At 36.6% G+C, this 22,940-nt stretch overlaps 1 protein-coding gene across 1 annotated transcript in view; it reads left to right on the plus strand.

The window, feature by feature from the left end:
• The window catches only part of LOC134543112 (U3 small nucleolar RNA-associated protein 14 homolog A), a 46,293-nt gene that overhangs the window by 21,232 nt on the left and 2,121 nt on the right, over positions 1–22,940 (plus strand). Inside the window, exons 7-8 of the mRNA XM_063387935.1 lie at positions 675–876; positions 20,782–22,106. Of these exons, the coding sequence (XP_063244005.1) occupies positions 675–876; positions 20,782–22,106 (1,527 nt within the window). The remainder of the gene's footprint in view (positions 1–674; positions 877–20,781; positions 22,107–22,940) is intronic.

Below are 22,940 nucleotides of genomic sequence, written 5' to 3' on the forward strand. Positions count from 1 at the left end.
GTTTTGAGTGTTCTTACTGATGAGGCACAGATGACACAATAATTCTGTTAAATGGAAACAAACATATTTTTTTTTACTTGCAACTTACTGAAAACCATGCCCGAAGAAGCCGAGAAAATTAAAATCTTTGTGATGGAATAAGCACAGGAAAGAATACTATATAAATATATGTTTGCATATAGATGTACACCTACACACTCGTATGTACTCTTGTATAAATATTAGTATTTGCATAATGAGTTTCAAACCAGTAAGATTTAAGTGTTAAATGTGTTGTTATTACTAAATGTTATCACTCACATTGAAAGTAGTTTACATTTTACTGGCATTTAAAAAAACTTACAGATAACTGTTTGGCTTATGTCATATTTTTCATTTGATCATTATGAGAAAGAAAATACAAATTGGTGTAAACAAGAATAAACCTGTAGAGTACAAATGAGGAGTTTCATTTGGGAAATTTTTGGTCAAAAATTAAAAGTGTGTTCAAGGCTGAGACGAACAGTTTTTGACGTGTAACTCATTTGCTTTCTTAGTTTTGTAAATAAAATTGGTCGCTACGTATTCCATGATTCAGCCGAGTGCCTAGGCGTCCAGCAGTTGCACCAGTAGTTAGTTTGTTGGTTGTCGGGGACCGCGGGGCAGTCCAGGCAGGGTGGCTGTGCGCTGCGCAGGTTCCACCGCTTGCAGAGGCGCGAGGGCGTGCGCAGGCAGATCAAGAGCTTCGAGCAGCTCCAGAAGTGCGACCCGGAGGCGGCCCTGAGGCGCCTCGAGGAGCTGGAGAGGGGGCGGGCGGAGGAGAGGATGACCCTGCGGCACCGCAGCACGGGTCAGTGGGCCCGCAGCAAGGCCGTCCGGGCCAAGTACGATAAGGAGGTACTATCTCGCTCGCTCGCCGTGCCGCGGTGCCCTTCGGTCGCACCGTTGCCTGTGGCAGTAGTTTTAGTGATAGGAATGACGGTCCATTGAAAGACAGGGTATATTTAACTGATTTAACATAATATCAGGTGCATATGTCATTTTTGCTTTATGTTGGTTGTCATAGAAAAAAAAGAACATGCTTAGACACAGAATTTTGTCAAAGGAATTTAGTCAGAAAAATTACACTACAGACAGACACAATAGGCTGACAAGGATAAGGCAGTGACAGCAAGAATAGAGTCTGCCAGAAAAAAAACAACTGTCCTGAAATTGTCACTTATTGTGTTCGTCTGTGCTGTAACATTTTTCTGGCTGAATCCCTTTCCCGGAATTCTCGGCTCTGGCTGAGCGTGTAACATTTTACATCGGCAGATATTGGCTCCTTGTTCTGCTTGTGTGTATCCCATTCCTGAAGTTATTTCTATGATAGCCTGTGTATACCAGCAATGACGTGTGTCCAAAATATTATGTTAAATCATTTACTCCAATGCGAGAATCATTCTAGTTTTTACGTCAGTTTTATTATTGAAGTTATACATCTTATACCAGGTTCTCGCGTTTAACGTTTGAGTTACTTTCTAATGCTGCCATGGAGGGGGAAAAGAAAGAGAGAGATAGCCGGTGAGTGATTGCTCGATGGCACAGGTTTACGATGCCAGTTACTGATGGCAGCAACAGTGTATGATTTCATATAGTTTGAAATACTTTTGTATATACTTTCTCATAGGTTTACATTCTTTCACAACTCCTCATTCGCAACTTTAAACTCTCAACTTTGAGGTTAGATCCGGTGTAAGCATTAAAATTGTGACAATATCTATATACATTTCCAATATGGTTATTAATGTTATTTTTAGTTATCGTAAACCCATTGGTTCATTCTTAGATTCCATCGAAGAAAGACATGGACACATACTAGTAAGAGTCTACTTTCAACGCATGATTACGAGTGTTTGAAATATCAGAGTACATTAAAAATTTTCTATCACTCTTATGTGTGAAGCTGCACTTCTGACCATGCACAAATGAATTTTTTAGAATTTTAAAGGAAGAAGGCAATCTTCACAAATTATCATATTACCATGTGTAATTAAAATCTTGAGTACCAATGTACTTTACATTTGCTCGGTACACATAAGGGGAACACTACATTACTTGGGAAACACACCTACTAAGTCCAGATAGCTAACATAAGGTTACACGCTGGGTTTAAGTGGTGACGGGCACAAGAAATTGCAATACAATTGTCTAGATCACATTTAGTAATATAAACTGCCATCGTTCGCTTTAGGCTCAACTTCCGGAATCCATTTCCTATGGTATTTCTATTATTATTTGCATGCAAAATTAAAGTTATTTTTTTATTATTCCAAGTGAGTATAACTTCTAATGCGCATACATAAGTGCACGCACCCAATTTTTATTTAGAATGACTGCAACTGTAGTTAATCTATGGACAGTATTGCGATTTAAAACAATTTCATGGACATACACCACTTCTGATTTACTCTGGATGTAAGAAAAATGGACAAGCAAAGTTGATTATATGAACACATGGAGTACTAAAAGCCCAAATCAGCTAATGTCAATGTTTTTCATTCTTGAGGTCTTTTGAGGTCTTTTTCTATGACATTTGGTGTAAATAAACTAGCAGGAGCATACACATAATTTCATTGGGGGGTGGGAGGGGGAGATAAACCCACAGTGCCCTCTATTTGCCTCTGCTTTCAAATTCTTTCCTTTTGTTGGTAGTAATGATAGATTTTTATAAAAAAATTTCAGGATATGGGGAGGGGGAAGATATTCTCCATCTATCACCCCCTCCTTTTGTACGTCTCTGTAAACTAGCAATGGCGTATGTCCATGAACTTGTTTTAAATCAATCTTTCAAGAATAATTCAAAGTACAGACACTATTTTATTATTTATTTTATTTATTTATTTGTAATTGTAACATGCCAACCAACAGGACAAAGCCTTTAATGGTTGGCACACAATTAGATACATATACACTCACAAAAATAAACATAAATGAAAAACACAAAACAATACAATATAATACATATAAAAACAAAACACACATAACGAAAGACAATAAAAAAAAATCAAACATTACAATTTAGACAATACAGAACTAAAACACATATGATGATTAGGAACTAAGGGAAATAATTAAAGTCTTTATCAAATTTATTAAAATTGGTTATTAGCCTAAAGATAATATCATTATTTCTGCAGGGTGTCTACTGACCCTGTAAAACCTGGAAAACCTGGAAATATCAGGGAATTTTGTAATCAGGGAAAAATCAGGGAATTTTTTAAAAATCAGGGAATTTTTGTTTGGTAGGTTGTAGTTGGCAATACGCTTTTTGTTTATTGATTAGCTTGCATTGACGTGGCATCATGTGTATCCCCTCCCATTTTTATTTTTGAATGGCAAATAACGAACAGTTCCCACGTCCATTTTCTTTTATTTACCATCGGATTCGGAAGTAGCATCAAATCACGTGATACAAACTGGTTCAAGATGGTCTGTTATCCTGCTGACGTGACGTTATCCTGCCCACGTTCAGATTATACCGACAGGTGCATTTAATTTTAAGTATCTATGGATGCCCTCAACGTAAACTGGACATTTTTGTTAGCGTTGAAAATACATATCACAGACACTTTTGGTGAAGATTCACCATCGTTGCTAGAAATTGGTAGCTGTGGGCTTCATACGGTCCATGGTGCTTCCAAAACTGGAATTTCTGTTACACAATGGGACGTTTTTAGTTTTTTGAGGCACAGTTACTATTTGTTTAAGCAAAGAAATTTGTTAGTGAAGATTCTATTTCATCTTTCTCTTTCAGTGTAGTGAAATGTGCTCTTGAAGATAATCTTCTAAAAGTAAAATTGACATTCTTCCATTTTTTGGCATCAGAGCTGGAATTGTTTCTCACAATGTTCCAAAGTGAAGCACCCATGGCACCTTTTCTCTATGATTCACTGGTTTTATTAGCTTTGGCAGGAAAATTTTGAAACCAGAAGTACTGAAGAGCTTTAGGGAGAAACGCAATGTATCTCGATTGGATGTAGATAACCAGGAAAATCTTTTGACTGCTAACAATATCAAGTTGGGTTATGCAGTACGCCATGCCATCAAGAAAGAGAAAGTACCAGAAAAGTCTGTCCTGTTACAGAGAAATGATAGGACTTGTCTAAAGGTTATGGTAAAAAAACTTCAAGACAAAAGTCCCCTGAAGTACAATCTTACCAAGGGAATTTCCTGCTTATATCCGTCTGTGGCTTTAAATTCGGGTGTGAGGAAACAGCGTGTGAAGTACAGTTTAGAATGTTGTCTTCAAAACAGGTGGCTATCAGGACAAGAAGCTGAGTGATCATATCAGTTGGTATGTTCCTTGCAAGATTCTGCAGCACTGTTCTCATCTTTTTCTCGAGAAGACGGGCACCTTGATCACTTGTGGATGCTCATTCTTAAGGCATATACAGTAGCTTCCAAAACAGGCCTTCTAAAGTTTGTGAGGATGGTGTTGGTACTTTCCCATGGAAATTCATCATTGGAAAGAGGATTTTCAGTGAATTCTAATCAGCTGACTGAAAACTTGCAGGAAGAAATACTGATCGCACAAAGACAGATGTATGACTTTGTTCAACGTTCTGGAGGTGTAGAGCAGTATGTAAGAAATGCTAGTTGTAGGCGTAAGGAAGCCCTGCAAACAAAACAAAAATAAAAGGAAGCTACAGACAAGAAGAAGGCAGAAAAAAGAAGAGTTGAAGAGGAGATCAAGGCATTGCAGTTGAAGAAGGCTGGAATGTTGGATTTGGCTCGTTCTGAAGTAAGTGCAATAGATGCAAAAGTTGAGTCACTGCAAAATTGATGGGAGCTTCCTTTTACTAATTTTTTTTGCAAAAGGAAGTGTGTGAAATATTTGTAGCAGCATGTTTTATTTGCCATCAATTGAGTCACTTTGGCCACGTTTGGAAGAAGGTAATTTTTTTACTAATTTAAGTAAGTTGAAATACTTTGAAACCCGTCAATGTAATATTATGCAATTTTTTTCAGTTTCTTGGAATGTCGTAATTCTGTTAAAGAAAACCTGGAAAAATTCAGTTTTAGACCTGGAAAACCTGGAAAAATCAGGGAATTTAATTTACTATATCTGGTAGACACCCTGTTTCTGTTAACTGTACATAAAGTGGAAGTTAAACGACTGTTAAAAGGAGGTACTCTTAAACCGGTGTTGTCAAGTATATATTTACAGTTCAATAAGTTAGTATAACATTTTTTAATAAAAATAAAGTCAAGTAATTCTCTTCGACTTGAGAGAGATATCAGATTGGGTAGAGGAAGTTGTTTTTGAATAATAATATTTATTAATTTATTCTGTATATTTTCGATTTTCATATTATCGCACATATTGATGTTCCAAATTACTGAGCAGTATTCTAGTTTTGACCTAATTAATGCTAAATAAAGTGAGAGGATAGAATCGGTTTTGGTAGCATAACATGTGACATATTTAATTAAAGCTAATGTTCTTCTGGAACTAGAAATTAAATGTTGAACATGTTGGTGAAAGAAATATTTAGAATCTAGAATGATACCTAAATCTTTGAGAGAAGAGGATTTCTGAATTAAAGTGTTGCCCAATTTATAATCGTATTTGATAGGAAGGTATTTTCTGGTAAAGGATATTATTTTTGTTTTGCCTTTGTTGAGGGTCACAAGATTAGCTTTACACCAGTTATTAATTTCATTAATGTCAGTTTGTAATAATAAACAGTCATTAAAAGAGAAAATTTTTCTACTTATTTTTAGATCATCTGCGAATAGAGTGCCAGAAGAATGATTCAGAATTTGAGTAATATCATCAATAAATATGTTAAAAAGTAAAGGAGACAAGGTACCACCTTGAGGAACTCCAGAACTAGCTATAAAATTTGAAGAATTGGAGTTGTTGATAGATACAAAAAAAAAGTTCGATTTTTAAGGTAGCTAGAAAACCAATTAACATAATTGTCACTAAGACCGAAATTATGTAACTTGCCTAATAGTAATGAATGGTTTACAGTATCGAAAGCTTTAGCAAGATCAAAATAGCAGGCATCTACCTGACCCCTGCTAATGACTTCATTAAAAATAGGATTGAGGAAAGTAATTAGATTGGTGGCTGTGGTCATTCCTGATCTAAAGCCATGTTGATTACTAGATAAACAATTTTTTAGTTGGAAATTAGTGATTTTAAAAACTATTTTTTTTTTTTTTTCAAAAATTTTAGAGAAACCATTTAATAGTGATATTGGTCTATAGTTAACCACATTTAATTTGCTTTGTGTCAGAAAATTTGTTTTTGCTTGAACTCTGCCTATAACAAAAGTCAAATTTTTGCAATACTGCACCCTTAAACTATTGTAGTGGCCTGAAAACAGTTGAAATGAAGATGGCGTCTGCCTGTTTCTATAACTCAGACTAAAAGTCTCGGCAACATTAGGATCATTGATGATTCCCACCAACAAGAAAAAAATTGAAAGCAAACAGCAGGAATAGTGGTTCTATACCGCCATCCGTCCCCTCCCGAGATGAAATTCTGCATACACTCTTAGTTGACATAGAAGCGTTGCGTACTAGAGAGAGCATAAGAGGTGATGAGTTTAGAATGGAGCATATTGTGGGGAAAATGGGAGCATCCTGAGAAAACCTCGGTGGCTCACAGCAATGTCCACCATGTTTCCTACTTGCTATACGTGTGTTTGTGTGTGTGTGTGTGTGTATCAGTGTGTCTGTCTGTCTGTCTCTCTCTCTCTCTCTCTTTCATTACTCGCCAGAGATATGTAACATCTAACCTTGGTAACGAGCAAATTGCTCTGTTCTCATGCTGCACATAAACTTATAATACGAAAATTGGAAATAAAATTCAACATAGAATTGTTAAAAATAATGCAGAGCGTTATAAATATACACAAATTGTGTTTTAATCTACTATATTTCTTCACATGAATCGTACGTAATTTCCGCACTTGCTATAATTCGCTGCCAAAGCAGCACCGTTGACTATCGAATCATTCAGTTTGCAGAGCGATTATATAATTAAATGGCTTTGGACCAGATTTTCGACAAGGAGTCTTATAAAAATACTGCCCATCTGGTTTTCTTTGGGCTTGACCGCTTGTCGACAGCCAAGTCATTAGATGATAAAACCCAACACAGACCTGGAATATCACAAAAGAAATTGGCCAAGTCCTATAGTAAGGAACTATCCCATTATTTGCCTGGAGTTAATTTGGGAAGTCCCTCTGTGTCATGCCATTGTGTATGTGTAGTGAGAAGTATGTTTGAGGGTATTGATTCTTATTCTAAGAAATTTAGTGAAACCTGAAGTAAAGATAAATTTTTGCCTGTTACTGAATGATTCATTCCATGTGTTACACAAATTCTATCTTTCGTCTGCTTTTTGAATAACCCGGGCTTCCGATAATAAAAGTTCAAATGAATTAATGGTGGCTATGTGAAGGTAAATGAAATTTATAATTTTAAATAGATACAGAGAAAAAAAATGGCTTCACTGTAATTCTTGTATTTTATACTTCATTGGTACCTGTTGTTGATGGGTTCAATTTAGATTTCCGTTTAATTGCAAACCATTCTGATGAACTATGAAAACCACCAATACTCTCAGTATCACCATCATCATATCGTGGTAGGCTGAAATAAAATATTAGGAATTAGTTTATTTTATAAAAAATTTTAAACTAAACACTTAATTATGAAAAGCAAATATTTATTGGAACTTAAAAACTTAGGCAGTAGTTACTCCGAATTGCTTTCACTATTGCGGCCTGTGTCGCGGCACACTATCCTTGTAAATGGATTTAATGACAGATTCCTGAAGAACTGTGGTTTTATGTAAATAAAAAATATGTACTCAAATTTGCTATATTTAATCAGATATATGGGCTATACCTCTATTCTAATAGATATGATTCCAATATATATTCAAAATAGATTCAGTAGTAAAGTCCTAATTGAGTAACAAACATCTGGACCAGTGATGGCCTACTGACAGCTCATGACTAGGGCTTGGAATTTTTCGCGATCACAAATTTTACGAAAATTCGCACGAATTTCGCATGAAAACGTGAAAAGTAAGTACATTCGCGAAAACCACAACATTTATATATTACACTGCGAATATATCCCCGAAAAGTAACATTACAGTAGAATCCCGCCAATGCGACCCCCCTCTGATGCGTCCATTCCGTTTATACGACCTTTTTTTGAGAAACCGTGAAAAATTTGAGCAGAGAAAGTCGAAAATTTTAGTAAAATTGGCTGAAAAACAAGTCTGTTACACTTTGTTGGGCGCTATGTGTTCACGTTTATCTTGGTGAGAGCTGTACTGTAAGCAGGCAGGCATACAAAAGACAGCTAAAAATAGATACCACCCCTCTAGACTGTCCACGCTGCAGTGTCTAGTCGAGCTCGGCGCGTCCACTATCGCACGAAAAGCCGTCTCAGCTGTCATGTTATCTTACCCGCCCGGCCCACACGAAAAGCCGCTGAGGTAGATTCTGCGAGAGCATAAGAAACTCGTCCGGCCAGGCTGGCAGTAGCGGCGGCTGGACATCATATGTGACGTGACGCGACGCGACGCTTACCTCTCCCATCCCCTGCTAATTCTTCAAGGCTCATCCCTCCCAGAGCCACAAACCATGTAAACCCCCCCCCCCCCCCTTTTCCATCTAACATTTCAACACATTCCCTCCCTTATTTCAACACACCGCGTGCGCCAAAAGCCAGGTTGTATAGTCCATTCTCGGTAAAATAAATATTTTTATGGGCTTATACGACTGTCCTTCGCCGTTAGTAAATACTTTATAAGTTTAAGTTATTATGAAACAATTTGTTTATTAGTCACACAGCAGTTTCTGCTGAAAAATCACTAATTAATACCTCGAATTTTATTGAATAGAAAAATTTAGCTGGGCCGTAAATATATTTATTTTACTGCATAGTTACTTTTCCATCTTCATTCCAAAGTGTTTTTTTTTCTTTTTTTTTTTTTTTTTTCACGTTGTGAAGGGACGTGGACAAGATAATTGCTTGAGCTGTCAAAATAAACATCGCTGACTGCAAGGGTGGAAGTGCATCCTGTCGGTCTGTCGCTGTGATTATCACTCCAAAAACATGTCACAGCATTTCAGGATAGCATTGTTCTTATATCTTTCGTTTATAGCCGAATGTTTTCTACCTGATCCACACATGTTCCTTCGCCACGTTTTGAATGAAAATAACCACCAGCCGGCTAGCATAGCCGAACTCAGGTGACGCGAATTCACTTAGCGCGAGTATTTATCGGAACCCATTGTTCAGGGTATGCGAGTCCGAGATGTAATATGAATTTAAAAAAGTTGTCTTTTTTACTCCATAGACTATTTGATAATGAAATCTATGCGAACAAAGGCGATTTTTTATGTATTTTGATATATTTGGGGGGGGGGGGGGGGGGGGGGGGAAATTGGCCCGAATTCTTGCGGGATTCTACGTATTTGCAGATCACTAATACTCACGTAAGGTTAAAGTATCATTTAACCCAAAAAATTCCATTGACAAACACCTAAATTCGGCTAAGCATGTGGCATCGGCAGCAGAAAAAAAAAAAGAAAATTTGTAGTTGCAAACATCTATAGCAACGTGTCTGTTTTGTGTAACTGTTTTGGATTTAATTGGCTGTTATTATGCATATTAGTCTATTCCTAGTATACATGGATTGTTTATTAAATATGTAAACTAGGTATTTAATTCAATAACTGCACAATTTAGTCAACATTTAAAATACTGGTAAAATTTCCATTGCATAACGAAAATACCGACTTTAAACCACCGCTTTTCTAATTTGAAAGTACCGCTTTTTGCATACTGAAAACACCGAAATTTTCCAGGCCCTACTCATGACATCATTTTGTATTGCCCCTTAAAGATTCAATCAAGAAATATTAGGTAAACTTTCAAGTGTTAATAATCTTCGTTTGCATATTATGTAGAATAAGATGTCAAGGTCAGCAAACACTGCTATGAAGCTATGATATACCCACAGAAATATTGAAAAATATTATTTATAATATTGTAATGTATACAATGTTTCATAGTAATTCTTCTTAGATTTTTACAGTTTATTAATTATTTTTTAAACACTATTTCCAAGAGAATTATATACTTTTTTTCAGTTTATTCCTCAAATTTCTTTTGTATTTACATATTGGTTATTCTCCAGAATAAATAAAATGTGAGAAATTTAATATTAATTCATGCGTGCCTGACCCTCTGATTAGTTTCCATAATGATATTGGGCCCTTGAAGAGGGTGAAGTTAGCCATCACGTCACTGGTCTAGGCATCTAAACTTTCACAGTTGCGTAGTGCGAGTTAAATGTGTCGTGTGCTGTCAGCGCGGGAAGACTGGGGAAGGAGGAAAGTAATATGCATGAGGGGGGCACGGCTGAGGTTGGAAAATCTTCTTAGGCGCTGCACTTTTCCTTAAGTACTGTACCCATTCAAATGAATGTTGACCATTTAGTGCTTAGCGAGCTTTGTGTAGATACGGGCACTATGTATTTGGTTCCATAGGGCGGCTCTGCCAGTCGCTTATTAGCTATGCGTTTCCATCGAACTATGCAGCTCAGCTTGCAGTTGGCCGGGAATAATATGATTTATGTTATGATACCTCTTGTGTGCTCGTGTGATTAAATATCAACCACCTTTATTCCCTCACAACTTCTATTTATTATTAGTCCAAAAGATACATACATTGTTTATCTTCTGAAGTACTTAAAGAAGGCATTAATTCCTCAGTAATATGCAATATTAAGTAGTCAGATCATTCGCCTCTTACCAGGGCAATCTGTGTTCGATTCCCTGTGGAGTCAAACCTGGAATTTTTGCAAGTGAAAATCCATGAGCCAGTGGATTTTCTAGGGAAACACTCATTTTTCCTACCAATCCATTCTCTCGCTTCTCCATTCAAATCATCAAGTCTTTAATTATTTTGATGTTGATGAGGCATTAAACTCTACTTCATTAATTAAATTCATTAGTTGGGCCATGTTTCTAACGTTTTTCATTTCTAAAAATAAACATTTTCATTATTATTTTTTTAAATTTTTGTGAATGCAAGAACATGAACACATCAATTTAAAAGATAACAAAGTTTTATTAGATTGTTTTAATTAGAAGTAGCAACACACAAAGTGCTTTGTGTTATGTTTTCTTAAAAAAAAAAAAATGTTTTATGTACTATAGATATTTCTATGATTTCACAATTCAAAAAGAAACTATTTGTCGTGGTTGGTGCGTATACCATAATTACTTCATTACATTTAATGGAGGATTCATAGTGTATTGAAATGGGCAATGAACGTGATAATGTTAAGCTATGACCTTGTAGGATTACTTCTTTCTTCTTTATGTAACATTTTGTTTCTAGGGTCTGTAGTGAGGCGTCAGTTGAGTGTTCTTGAACTTTCTTGTCACTAGACATTAAAGTTCAGGAGCAAGAGTTAAGTCAGTTCGTGAGTTCAGTTTCCAAGGTTACACTTCTGACAATCTTGGTTTTTACTATTTGTGTTTTGTTTATTCCAGTTATTGGCAGAAAGAACTGACGACGTTATTGCATGTGCAAACACAAATTTTAGTACAGCTAACTGTAAATCTTGGTACATTTCTAACTTCTGCAATATAGGTTTTTTCTTTTAAAACATTTTTTTTTTTAACTTTATCTAGATTTTTTCAATAGATAAAGTGCATATAATTTTTAATTATACAATATACAAAACAAATTAACTATCAGTTAAAGAACCCAGTTCTGCACAATAGGTAGCAATGATAATTAGTAGAGATGGGTCGAGTCTTGGTTTATCGAGTCGAGCCGAGCCGAGTTGGGTCAGACTGACTCGACTCGAAAACCGAGTCACATATTGTATCAAGTTCGAGACTCGAAACACGTTTCGAGTTAAGTACCAGCATCGTGACATTATAGCACTTTATTATAGGTTGTCTTAACGTTTTCGCCAAGTCATTAATACAGCAAGAATTGATAATGACCTTCAAACAAAACAAATCCCGTGCAAACCTAACCTTTTCCGCTACCGTGCTACGGCACTATAATAGGTACAAGTGGAACCAAACCTAGGCCTACCTTCATTTATGAACGTGATTTTGTCGATAGTGGCGACAGTTTATAGGACAAAATTATGTCACATGACCATTATATATCTATATATATAAAAATGAAACCCGTTTTCCTTGGTCACGGCATCACGCGTGAACGGCTGGACCGATTTCGCTAATTTTTTTTTTTTGTTGTGTTTGCTATGGTCAGGAGAAGGTTCTTATGAAAGAAAAAATTAAGAAAATTGTGCAGAAAATTAGAAAATTTAAGAATAATGAATTCCTATTTCCCTTGGTCACGCCATCACGTGTAAATGACTGAACCAATTTCACTAATTCTTTTTTTGTTGTGTTTGTTATTGTCACGAGAAGGTTCTTATGAAAGAAAAAATTTAACGGAAAATTAGAAAATTTAAGAATACTGAACCACCATATATAAAATTATTTCCAAACTAACCCAACACTTTGTACAATATAAATATTTTTAAAGTAACCTTATGACATTCAGCTTTAAGCGTTTACAGTTTCCAGTGCGGCTTGCATTTGCAATGTCAATAAATAAATCGCAAGGGCAGTCGCTAAGTGCATGTGGCATCAACCTAGAAAATCCATGTTTTTCACATGGCCAATTATATGTCGCCTGTTCCCGTGTCGGAAAACCATCAACATTATTTATTTACGCGCCAGAACATAAAACTAAAAATATAGTTTATCAAAAAGTATTAGAGTAGAGAGAAGCAGTGAGGGGTACAGAGACTATTAGTTGATTTATAGAGCGCGCGTGGTATTGAGCTCATTGTTTACTTAAAAATGCCAAGTTGTTTAATAGCAATTTGTAAAAACATTAGTGGAATTATTGAATCCTATGGAATAAACACTATTTTGACAATATATATTTTGTTTTTTATTTAATTAAATTGGTAAGGTCCTTTTCAGTTATAGTGATACCAGGGAATTATGGATTCATTTTTATATGGAGGATATTATAGATTCCAGTTAAAATTGAATAGGTACTCATACCTGAGATAGGTCAGCTATACAAAATAAAGTAGTGCATCATTGCTACGCTAAGGCGGTACGAAGTTCGCCGGGTCAGCTAGTGTGTGTGTGTGTGTGTGTGTGTGTGTGTGTGTGTGTGTGTGTATATATGTATGTATGTATGTATGTATATATATATATATATATATATATATATATATATATATATATATATATATATATATATATATAAAAATAAAACTTGGTAAACAGCGTGCACTGTTTTCATTTTCTTTTACTTCAAATACGGCACCGCATTTGTTTACAAGATACGTCAATGGATTTTCACATAAGAAAAATTTGTACCAAAACGCACATGTATTAATAATCATCACGTTTATCGTGCCCCGTTTATAATAACTCGTATAAACATAAGATTTCCGTAACCTAAAAATAAAAACACTAAATAATTATAATATTTAGTAAATAACATCCAAGCCGTGAACCGTGGAAATGAATTTGTGTTAGGCCAGCCAACTGCCAGCCTTGCATTTTGGAACTACATTTAGCTGTGCTCCGCTACGCAGCGCTGCGTGTCAATAACGTTTAAGATAAAATTACTTTTTGTTCGAATAAAATATAATAATAACGCTCATGCATTTTATTTGGCAATCAGTTACTGATCGCCAAATAAAATGTATGAAATATTTATTTATTAAACATATTGACATTCTTGTAGTTGTAACAGTTCCGGGCGAATATCTTGTCGCGGAAAGTGTATTTACATTGAGAAGTTACGTAACTCGACGTTTGCAACACTGACTAGTGAGAAGCCAAAAACGGGAAGCCTTCTTTTCACAGACGAGAGAGCCAAAACCCGAAGTTCCCGGAAGTTCATGTTTTTTTTCTGTATCTTTAATGTGGCTATCCTAACCAAATAAACCGTCCCCAATGTTTTTAAGAATTTTTAATGTAGCTAACCTAACCTAATTGACCATTAGTATCCTTTTATCAACACCGCCATATTTATTTACAATGAACAAAAAAAACCGAAGATGCACGGTCGGGCGTTTGGCTCTCTCGTTTGTGAAAGAAGGCTTCCCGCCAAAATACGGCATACGAATTTCGGCAAAAGTAAATACTGATACAAATATTAAGTGGATTTTACATGGAGAAAAAATCGGAACACGGTAGAAACAAGGTATCTAATTACTTTGTTCCAAATTCGAAATGTTTAAGAGAAGAGAGAAGTTGTACAAATAGTTTAGATGAAGGAGCTGTAGGTTCTAGCAACCAAAGTGACAAACCTTTTGGTGGACCAAAACCTAAAACAAGGGCTGCAATTTGGAATTTTTTCGAGAAGTTGGATGAAATGCAAGCAAAATGTAACACATGTACAAAAATTTACAAGACACCATCATGCTAAACTTCTTCACTCATACGGCAGTTGGACATCCACAGATCACAAAAACGAAAGCATGGCGAAATTGTTGATCTTGCCAATCAGGCCAAGCCGAAGTTGGAAAAGAAGACTAGTATTGCGAGTGCTTTTACTAAACAACTCCCACTACCAGCAAACAGTGTTCGTGCAAAACTCATCACTTCAAAAATTTGTAAAATGATTGTAGAAGACTATCAACCATTATCTATTGTTAATGACAATGGTTTTCAAGAACTGATGAACACACTTGAGCCACGGTACAAAATCCCTTCGAGAAAACAATTCTCAAGAGTTTTAATACCTGAACTGTTCCATGAAACAAAAACAAAAGTTTCAGATATTTTGTGCACAGACATACAACTTGCAGAGAGTTTATCTTTCACAATGGATCTTTGGACTTCAAGGTCACGTGATCCATATTTATCCTTGACAGCCCACTATCTGACAACTGATTTCATCATGAAAAACACGACACTACAGTGCTCACATTTTCCAGGTAAACACTGGATCAGCTATCCATGGAAAAGTCTTTGAACTATTGGAAGACTGGAAAATCAGTGATGTTGCGGTTCCTCTCTATGTTGTCAGTGACAATGCTAGAAATTTAAGTGCTGCATTTACGTTTGCGTCTCCAAAAATAACACACACATTATGCATTGCTCACACACTGCAACTCGGTATAAATGATGCAGTAACAGAGGCTCAAATGGGTAGCTTGCTCAAAAAATGTCGATCCATTGTTGGGCACTACAAATCCAGTACAAAATCGAGGGAGCGTTTGGAGTCACTGCAGTTGAGACTAGGTCTGCCGCAACATTCCCTCCATTAAATGGTCGAAACAAGATGGAACAGCATATATATGATGCTCAGCCGACTTTTAGAACAAAGAGAAGCAGTATCTGCAGATATTGCAAAGAGTGGAAAAGACAATTTAACTGCAACAGAATGGCAGCTTATTGAGAGTTATGTGTTACTTCTGAAACCAATGTTTCAGGCTACTCAGGAGCTCTGCAAGGAAAACATACCAACGTTATCAATGGTGCTCCCATTAATTTACAGTTTGGAGGAAGGACTGAAACAGTATATAAATGGCCACATTGGAGACCTGGGAAGTGGAATGAAGTTGGCCAGGTGTCTTTCAAAGTCATTTCATGCTCGTTTTTATGAAACAAAACAATCAATGATTCATAAACTTGCTACCTGTCTTGATCCTCGATACAAGATGATCATATTTGAGCAGCATTAAGAATTGTCTATCAAGCAGCAACTTCTTAATCTCACAGCAGCAAAGTCTTCTGACCAAGAGAACAATGCTACAGGAAGCAGCAGTCACACCATAGAGAATGCTGTTTCGTCAAGTTCTTCAACATCAACGAACAACCTTTGGGGGTTTCTCGACAAAAAAGTTCAAGAATTGAACCCAAAGAGAGAAAATAGCTGCAACATTGTCGAAAGAGAGGTACGTATTACAAGATTCAAATGGCCTTCAATCCTGATAAATAAAATTGTTGACTTAAATGAAAACTAAATTAACTGAAACAGTATAACTGATAGATAACCGATGTCTTTTTTCACAGGTGGATGATTTTTTGCAGTTACCAACTATTGGACTTCGTGAAAACCCACTGAACTGGTGGAATGACCATAAAAACAGTCACCCACGTCTTTCTAAGCTGGCAAAACATTACTTGGGCATACCAGCAACATCAGTTGCTAGTGAAAGACTCTTCTCCAAAGCAGGTTTAACAGTCACACAAAGAAGGGAAAACTTAAGCCCAAAACTTGTCGAGAAACTAGTGTTCTTGCATGATAATGTTAGTTTTTAAACAAAAGACAACTGTTTTTGGAAATTAATTACAGGTATCATCTTACCTGTAATAGTGATAAAAGTAACATTAGTAGACACTAGTCTCTGTAAAAAAAAGTGTGTTTTCTGTAAATTATATATTTTAATTTTTGGAAGTTAAAAACTAAATGTGTATTTTCAAGAATGAATATTGTCTCAAGGTTCTAGGAAAAGTGAGTACAACATAAGCTTAGTTTATTATATTTAAATAACATAATGATTTGCTAATTAATCATTTAAAATATTTAAATAATGCAGATGTATCTTGGATACACAATTCTTACATCAATGGATGTGTAGTAATATTTTATTTATCATATTTGATGCAAAAAAAATAAAATTATGAAACTCGAACTGACTCGACCTGTTAAAAAATTTTTTGGCTCGAACTCGACTCGACTCGAAATATGAACTGCTAAACTCGGCTCGACTCGACTCGAAGCCAAAAAACCTCAACTTGTCCATCTCTAATAATTAGGTATGTAATATGAAAATAGTGTCAAGAATGAATGAGCTACTCTGTTTTTACGTAGTTATAAAAAATGTTTGTTCTGTCTGCATTTTATGAACTACAGTACATAAATGATTCTTTTATGTGTGCAAAAAAATTTCATTAGTAAAAAAACAGCCTTTGCAAACTAATTTTTTGTTTAGAAAATCTTTACTATATTATAAAGGCAAATATTTTGCATTTTGGTATTTACATGTAGTGAGTACTGCAGTTTGAGTACTGTACAATATATGTCATTGTAGTTTGGTAATTCACTAATTTGTAATTTGACAATCCATTAGAATTTTTAGACTTAAGATTTTGTTAATGTCTCAACCTTTCAGGTCATTAGTTTTAAACGTTACCAATCCAAATCTGCTTTTCCAAAAAATTTAAGAAGTTCCAATTTTAGCATGCATTTTCTAAACATCTAAAGTGAGATGTTTAATATAATATATATTTATTTTATATAATATATATTACAATTATATAAGTAGCTAGGTACTGTAATTAACTATGTAAATTCATTTTAAATTCATATGCTACAGAGTTTCCAAATTTTCTTATAATTGTTTACTAAAAAAAGTACCTAGGTTCCAAATATAGATAAAACATTAATAATTTTAAAAATATTTTGTTGCAGGTTTGAATTTTGTTAAAAATTAATTTTTAAATATGTTGGTATGACCCACAAAAATAAATTTTATTTAAAGAAAATAAAAATTTTCATGTGTAAAATATGGTTTTAAAATTTCGACTGTCATGCTTATCTCGCTGTGCTGTTCCCAATTGAAACGTGCAAATTTAATCCTAAATTGTTTCATGTCATAACTTGGAGTACTGAAAAGACATTGTGTGACAGATGCCGTCTTTAGGGACAAGATTATGTGGTGAATTGTGATAAAACCGAAAAGCATGTGTGTAAACCATATAATATCAAAATTCAAGTTAATGCACCACAAAGCACAGAAATGCATTTAAAATCATTCATGAAACTAATCAGCATTTTCAATCAAAACTTAACTCTAATGACAAATTCATAACGTTTTAAATATTAAATTCAATGAAAGTATTTATTAGCTTGAAGTTTGTACCACAATTTAAGTAAAAATGACTGGAAAATTTTTTCAAATCTTGCGACTGTTGTTAATTACAGATTTTTACATTACGACGTTAGTACACTTTTCACAAACAGTAATACTTAACAGATTTATTTTATTTGTTCTGAATAGTTTGACGTGATTATTACAAATCATTATATTGTAAAAGTGCATCATGTATCAGTCAAAATGACACTGTTTTGGAGAAATTATAATCTTGGAACATTAAGTATCATATTTGTCCATTAATTTTGTAATAAACATTGAATTTTCCTGTTTTAAAAATGAAATTGGCCTGAAAATAAAACCATAAAAACTTGCCTCTAGCAATCTGTAATAGCCTGCAGCTGCAAATGTAATCTTTATCCCTCTCCTGAAGCTCTTTGTCATGTGACTGGCTGCAGACATAGGGATATATGCAGATTCATTTGTCCTTGGTCATGTGATTGCTATGTGATTTTGTGGGAAAAACTAAACTGAAAACACTCTTTGAAAAATTGGCTTATTAGCATTTTTTTGGACTGTACTGATCATTCATACAAACTGTCAAACAGCAAGTGTAATTGTATAGAATCTAATAAAATAAATATATTTAAGGAAATCTGTGTATTTACTCGAAAATAATACGGTGAGGGTAGCGGTGGGGGTCGCGTTATAATCACAAACTTGTATCTTGTCACTGGAAGAATGGGACTTAACAGTGATGGGAACAGCTTATTTAAAAAGATATATATGCTCTGCATCGCCTCGGGAGCCACTTTAGACCGCTGTTAATTACTGCCTCCTGAACCTCTGCTTAGTTAAAAAAAACACACAACCTGTCTGTAAACTGCATCACTTATGCCACCTTAGTCCGCTCTTGTTATGGCTTCCTGAGCCCCTTTTAGGGGGGAGGGTGTGCCAGCAGGCGTGACAGATGAAACAGGATAACACTTTGGAATGCTGAGATGGTGAATTGGGGGAGAGTTCAAATGGAGTCTGTCACTGGGTTCCTTTCACTTACTTCTGCTTCTCTTCACTGTGGCTGCTAGTCAAGACACCCCATTTTCACTCTCCCAGGCGGCCACTGTATATCGCCACATGTCATTTGCTTTCCGACAAATGGTTTTTAAACTACAGCCATGAAACTCAATTTTTTTTGTAATGGCCACAAAAGTGGCACCAGAAAAGCTCTTGTAAATATAATATAAATGTACTAATTTTAATTATTTTTAATTTCTGTGTGTTGTTAAATGTGTTGGCTGGTTTTCTGTTAGCATTCTAGGTATGGTGTATATGAAGTAACAAATTCTTCTTCTCTTCTGCTAAACAAACTTTTATGCCCACTTTTATGTCCATTGGTATAACACAAATAGAGTATTGTGTGGGGTGGGCACAAGTAACCTTTTATGCAGTGTACTTGACAGAACAACAAATTGAGTTCAAATTTTTTAAAATAGTACTTAAATAAAAGTAATGACAAAATGGTGTGTGAGAACAAGCCTCAAGTCCCTGCTGGGCCCATGTCTCGCTCCTGCTTCAATGCTATGTCTGCCATGACCTGAAGCAAGTCCCGGAGTGAGCGCGCAGAGCGGACAGGCAGTGTGTGTGTGTGTACGTGCACAATCGGAGGCCAACAGCCAAATGCAGCCGTGCCACTTAGTGTATACAGTATTTGAAAATTCTCGAGCGTGTTGGCGAGGCTCTTGTTGCACATTTCACTTCAGCTGCATCCACAAGAGCGATCTCTTGGTCTTATCTATGCTCAACAACAGTATTTGCTTGGTGGGCCTAACATGTACGTGATGGAGCATGGTGACGTCACCATGGCGATAGCTGCACATTAACAAGTAAAAATGTCCTCGAGTTACGAGAGCTTGTAGAGCTTCATATATGACACATTTGTTTTTTTCCTTGAGAACCTAAGAACCTGTTCTTCCATGGAGTTGTAACACTGTTTCTAGCCTGCAGCCTAGTGGAGGGAATTTCAAAGAATGGGCTATTGGATTTTTAGAGTATTCTTAAAATAAAATTAAAAAAACATCTACGGCTAAAGTTAAACTTGGGAGTAGGGATCGTGCAACTTAACCACTTTCAACTAAGGCCTCTAGCTTAGAGGCAACCCTGAAACCTCCCCCCCCACACACACACACACATGTAGTTGCAAAGTCTGGATGGAAACTGCTGGGTCTATTCTACGTGTCTTGCACCATCCATTCAAAATGTCATTGGGTAGAATAAATGATGTGTTTACAACTATTGCAAGTGCGTGCAGCTGTGAGCAGTGGCATAGTCACCTCTCAACACTACCTACTCTGCTGCACGTATATTTGACTTCAAAGCAACCGAGGTCAAACTCTGCCAAGGGAACCGTAGTTGTGGCGAGGATTCACGTGATCATGAACTGTTGGGCCTCAGTAATGCTCGGAATGATTCCAGCCCATACATTCGCTTACACCTCATGTCTTCTAACACGGAGCGAGGTGGCACAGTGGTAAGATACAGGACTCACATTCCAAAGGACCCAGCTTCAAATCCTGGCCTGGCCATCCTGATTATGATTTTCCATGGTTTCCCTGAAATCACTCCAGGCAAATCTTTGTTAGAGGTCATTGCCGATTCCTCCCCTAGTTTCCCTGTTTTGTGTAGTTGTGGTTTACTGTCTGTGATGACCTTAACTTTCAACAACATGTAACTCAATATAGTGAAACAAAGTCATTTTCTTCAGAATCCATGACAAGAGAGTTTTAGAGTAATACTAGCTCTACCTGTAGAAATTATTGGGCTGTGTTTATTGAGACACTTTGCCAATGTCAAACAACTTTTCTTGTACTCGTATATTTTTTTTTTTCTCACAGGCCCGACAGGTCCTCTCAGAACAGTTGGCCATTAGCCGCGAGCTGACTCAAAAGGTCGGCAGAGAGGAAGACAGTGGCGTCGACAGCGAAACTGAAGTGCCTGAAGCAGACGAGCCAGAAGCCTCCACCGGTCCTGGCAACTCAAAAAATCCGTGGATGGTGAAAACTTCCTCAGAAATTGACCAGTTTGTCAGTGGCTATCGAAAATTTTGGGAAGAGCAGAACAAAAGGAAGGCTCAAGTCGAGTCTGCAGGAAAGGATGGGGCAGCAAGCTCGGAACAGCCCGAAAATGTTGATCCCGTGAGTCAAGCTAAAAGAATCAAACTAATGGAGAGTGTTGTGGAAAGAGTGGAGATGTTAGAGAACAACCACAGTGTCGGAAATGTAGATGAAACTTGTGTTGACACACAGGCAAGTGATGGGGATGTACTTCAAGTAGAAGAGGTAACACAAAACAAAAGAGATGACAAAAAGCTTCAAAGTAACAAGTGTGCCAGTGCAAGTAAAACTGGAAAGGAAAAAGTAAATGGGAAAGTGGTGAAAAACTCAAAGCTCAAAAAATTCAATGAGCACGACGACTCTCGTGTCATGAGTAAAAAGAAAAAATTGAGTTTGGTTGGGAAAGAGCAAGCCAAGCTAACCGATTCTACCACGAAGACACGGAACATCACTAGCACATCGTCGTCTTGGGTTGTAACAGCTGTTGACACTCCAGGTGAAGGTAAAAAACAACTTAAGAGTAAAAATAAATCAAAGCGAAGCAGGGACGTTTCAGGTGTTGATGTTACCGAAACGGAGGCCACGAGCCAACTAGCGACGGATGCTGATGTGAAGCTTGACGACTTGTTCGAGGAGGCTGAGCAGCGGTTGAAACGGAGGATCGAGGAGAAACTGAGTGCCCTGCAGGTTCGTGGAGAAGGGGAAACGAAGCGTGCGGAAGAACCAGCTGAAGCCGATGCTGACGTGGCTGGACCGTCCCTGGAGATGAAGAAGTCGGTCACGCGACCGGCGGTGGACGAGGAGCTCGGCGAGGTGCCCCACCGTCTCGGCGGCGGTCCAGCGGAGCCCGGCGAGGGAGACCTGGAAGAGCTGGCGGTCCAGCTGCGGGCGGAGAGGCTGGCCCCGCCGGCCCCCGCCATCGACCCAAACAACTATCTGCAAGCCAAGCCGAAGCACCTGATGTCCCGGATCCCAGACGTCATGACGAGAGGGGACGGAGCGATGGACGATGACGAGGAGAAAGGAGTGGAGGAAGATGATGAAGCGGAACGAGAGAAGCTCATCGCAGAGGCGTTTGCCGATGATGATATAGTCGCAGAGTTCAGGTGAGATATGGCAGTTAGTGTCTATGTATTTCTTCTCTCTCTCTCTCTCTCTCTCTCTCTCTCTCTCTCTCTCTCTATCCCCCCCCCCCCCCCCCTCCCTTCCCCCAAATCTGAAATGGTATTCTGAAGTACAGGTATTGTTATGACTGGATATTTATATATTAATACTTTCTTTATTACCTAGAAGAATAATCTGTTGAATTTTTTTTTTTTTCCCTAATCTAGGCTGCATTGTATTTACTTTGTCATCTTAAGGTTGTCTCACGTGCCATTTTGATTTATTTTTTAAATTTTATTGTTATTACTAATATTTAACACGATACCTCCCTTGCATTTGTGTTTCTGTCACTAATGTTTTCAACAGATAATTCACCTAGTGTAATATAATTGGTGTAAAAATGGGTGCAAGTGATTACTAACAGTTTCATGACTTTTTACACCAATAATATTACACTTAGTGAATATCTGATGAAAATATTAGTCAAAAATGCAAGGGAGCTATCATGTTAAAATTTCAGAAAAAGCCATTAAATAATAGTAATGAGTAAACACTGGAAAATAAAAAAAAAGAAATCAACATGGCTTGTGGGAGAGTGCTTTAAGTGAGATTATAACATTCTGTTGGCAGTGCTGCTAATGTTGATTAAATATCTTAGTTATAATCAAGTTGAACAAACCAGTGATTTGTCATAGGAAATTAATGAATTTATTAGTAAGAATCAGAATTAAATTTTTTGAAATAAAATGGATGGTCCAGCTGTATTGTACAGTATATTTAACTAATACAATATGGTCGATTTTTTAGTTACATATAATATTCTGCATACATTAGAA

The sequence above is a fragment of the Bacillus rossius genome (assembly GCF_032445375.1).
Source record: "Bacillus rossius redtenbacheri isolate Brsri chromosome 9 unlocalized genomic scaffold, Brsri_v3 Brsri_v3_scf9_2, whole genome shotgun sequence".
NCBI lineage: Eukaryota > Metazoa > Arthropoda > Insecta > Phasmatodea > Bacillidae > Bacillus > Bacillus rossius.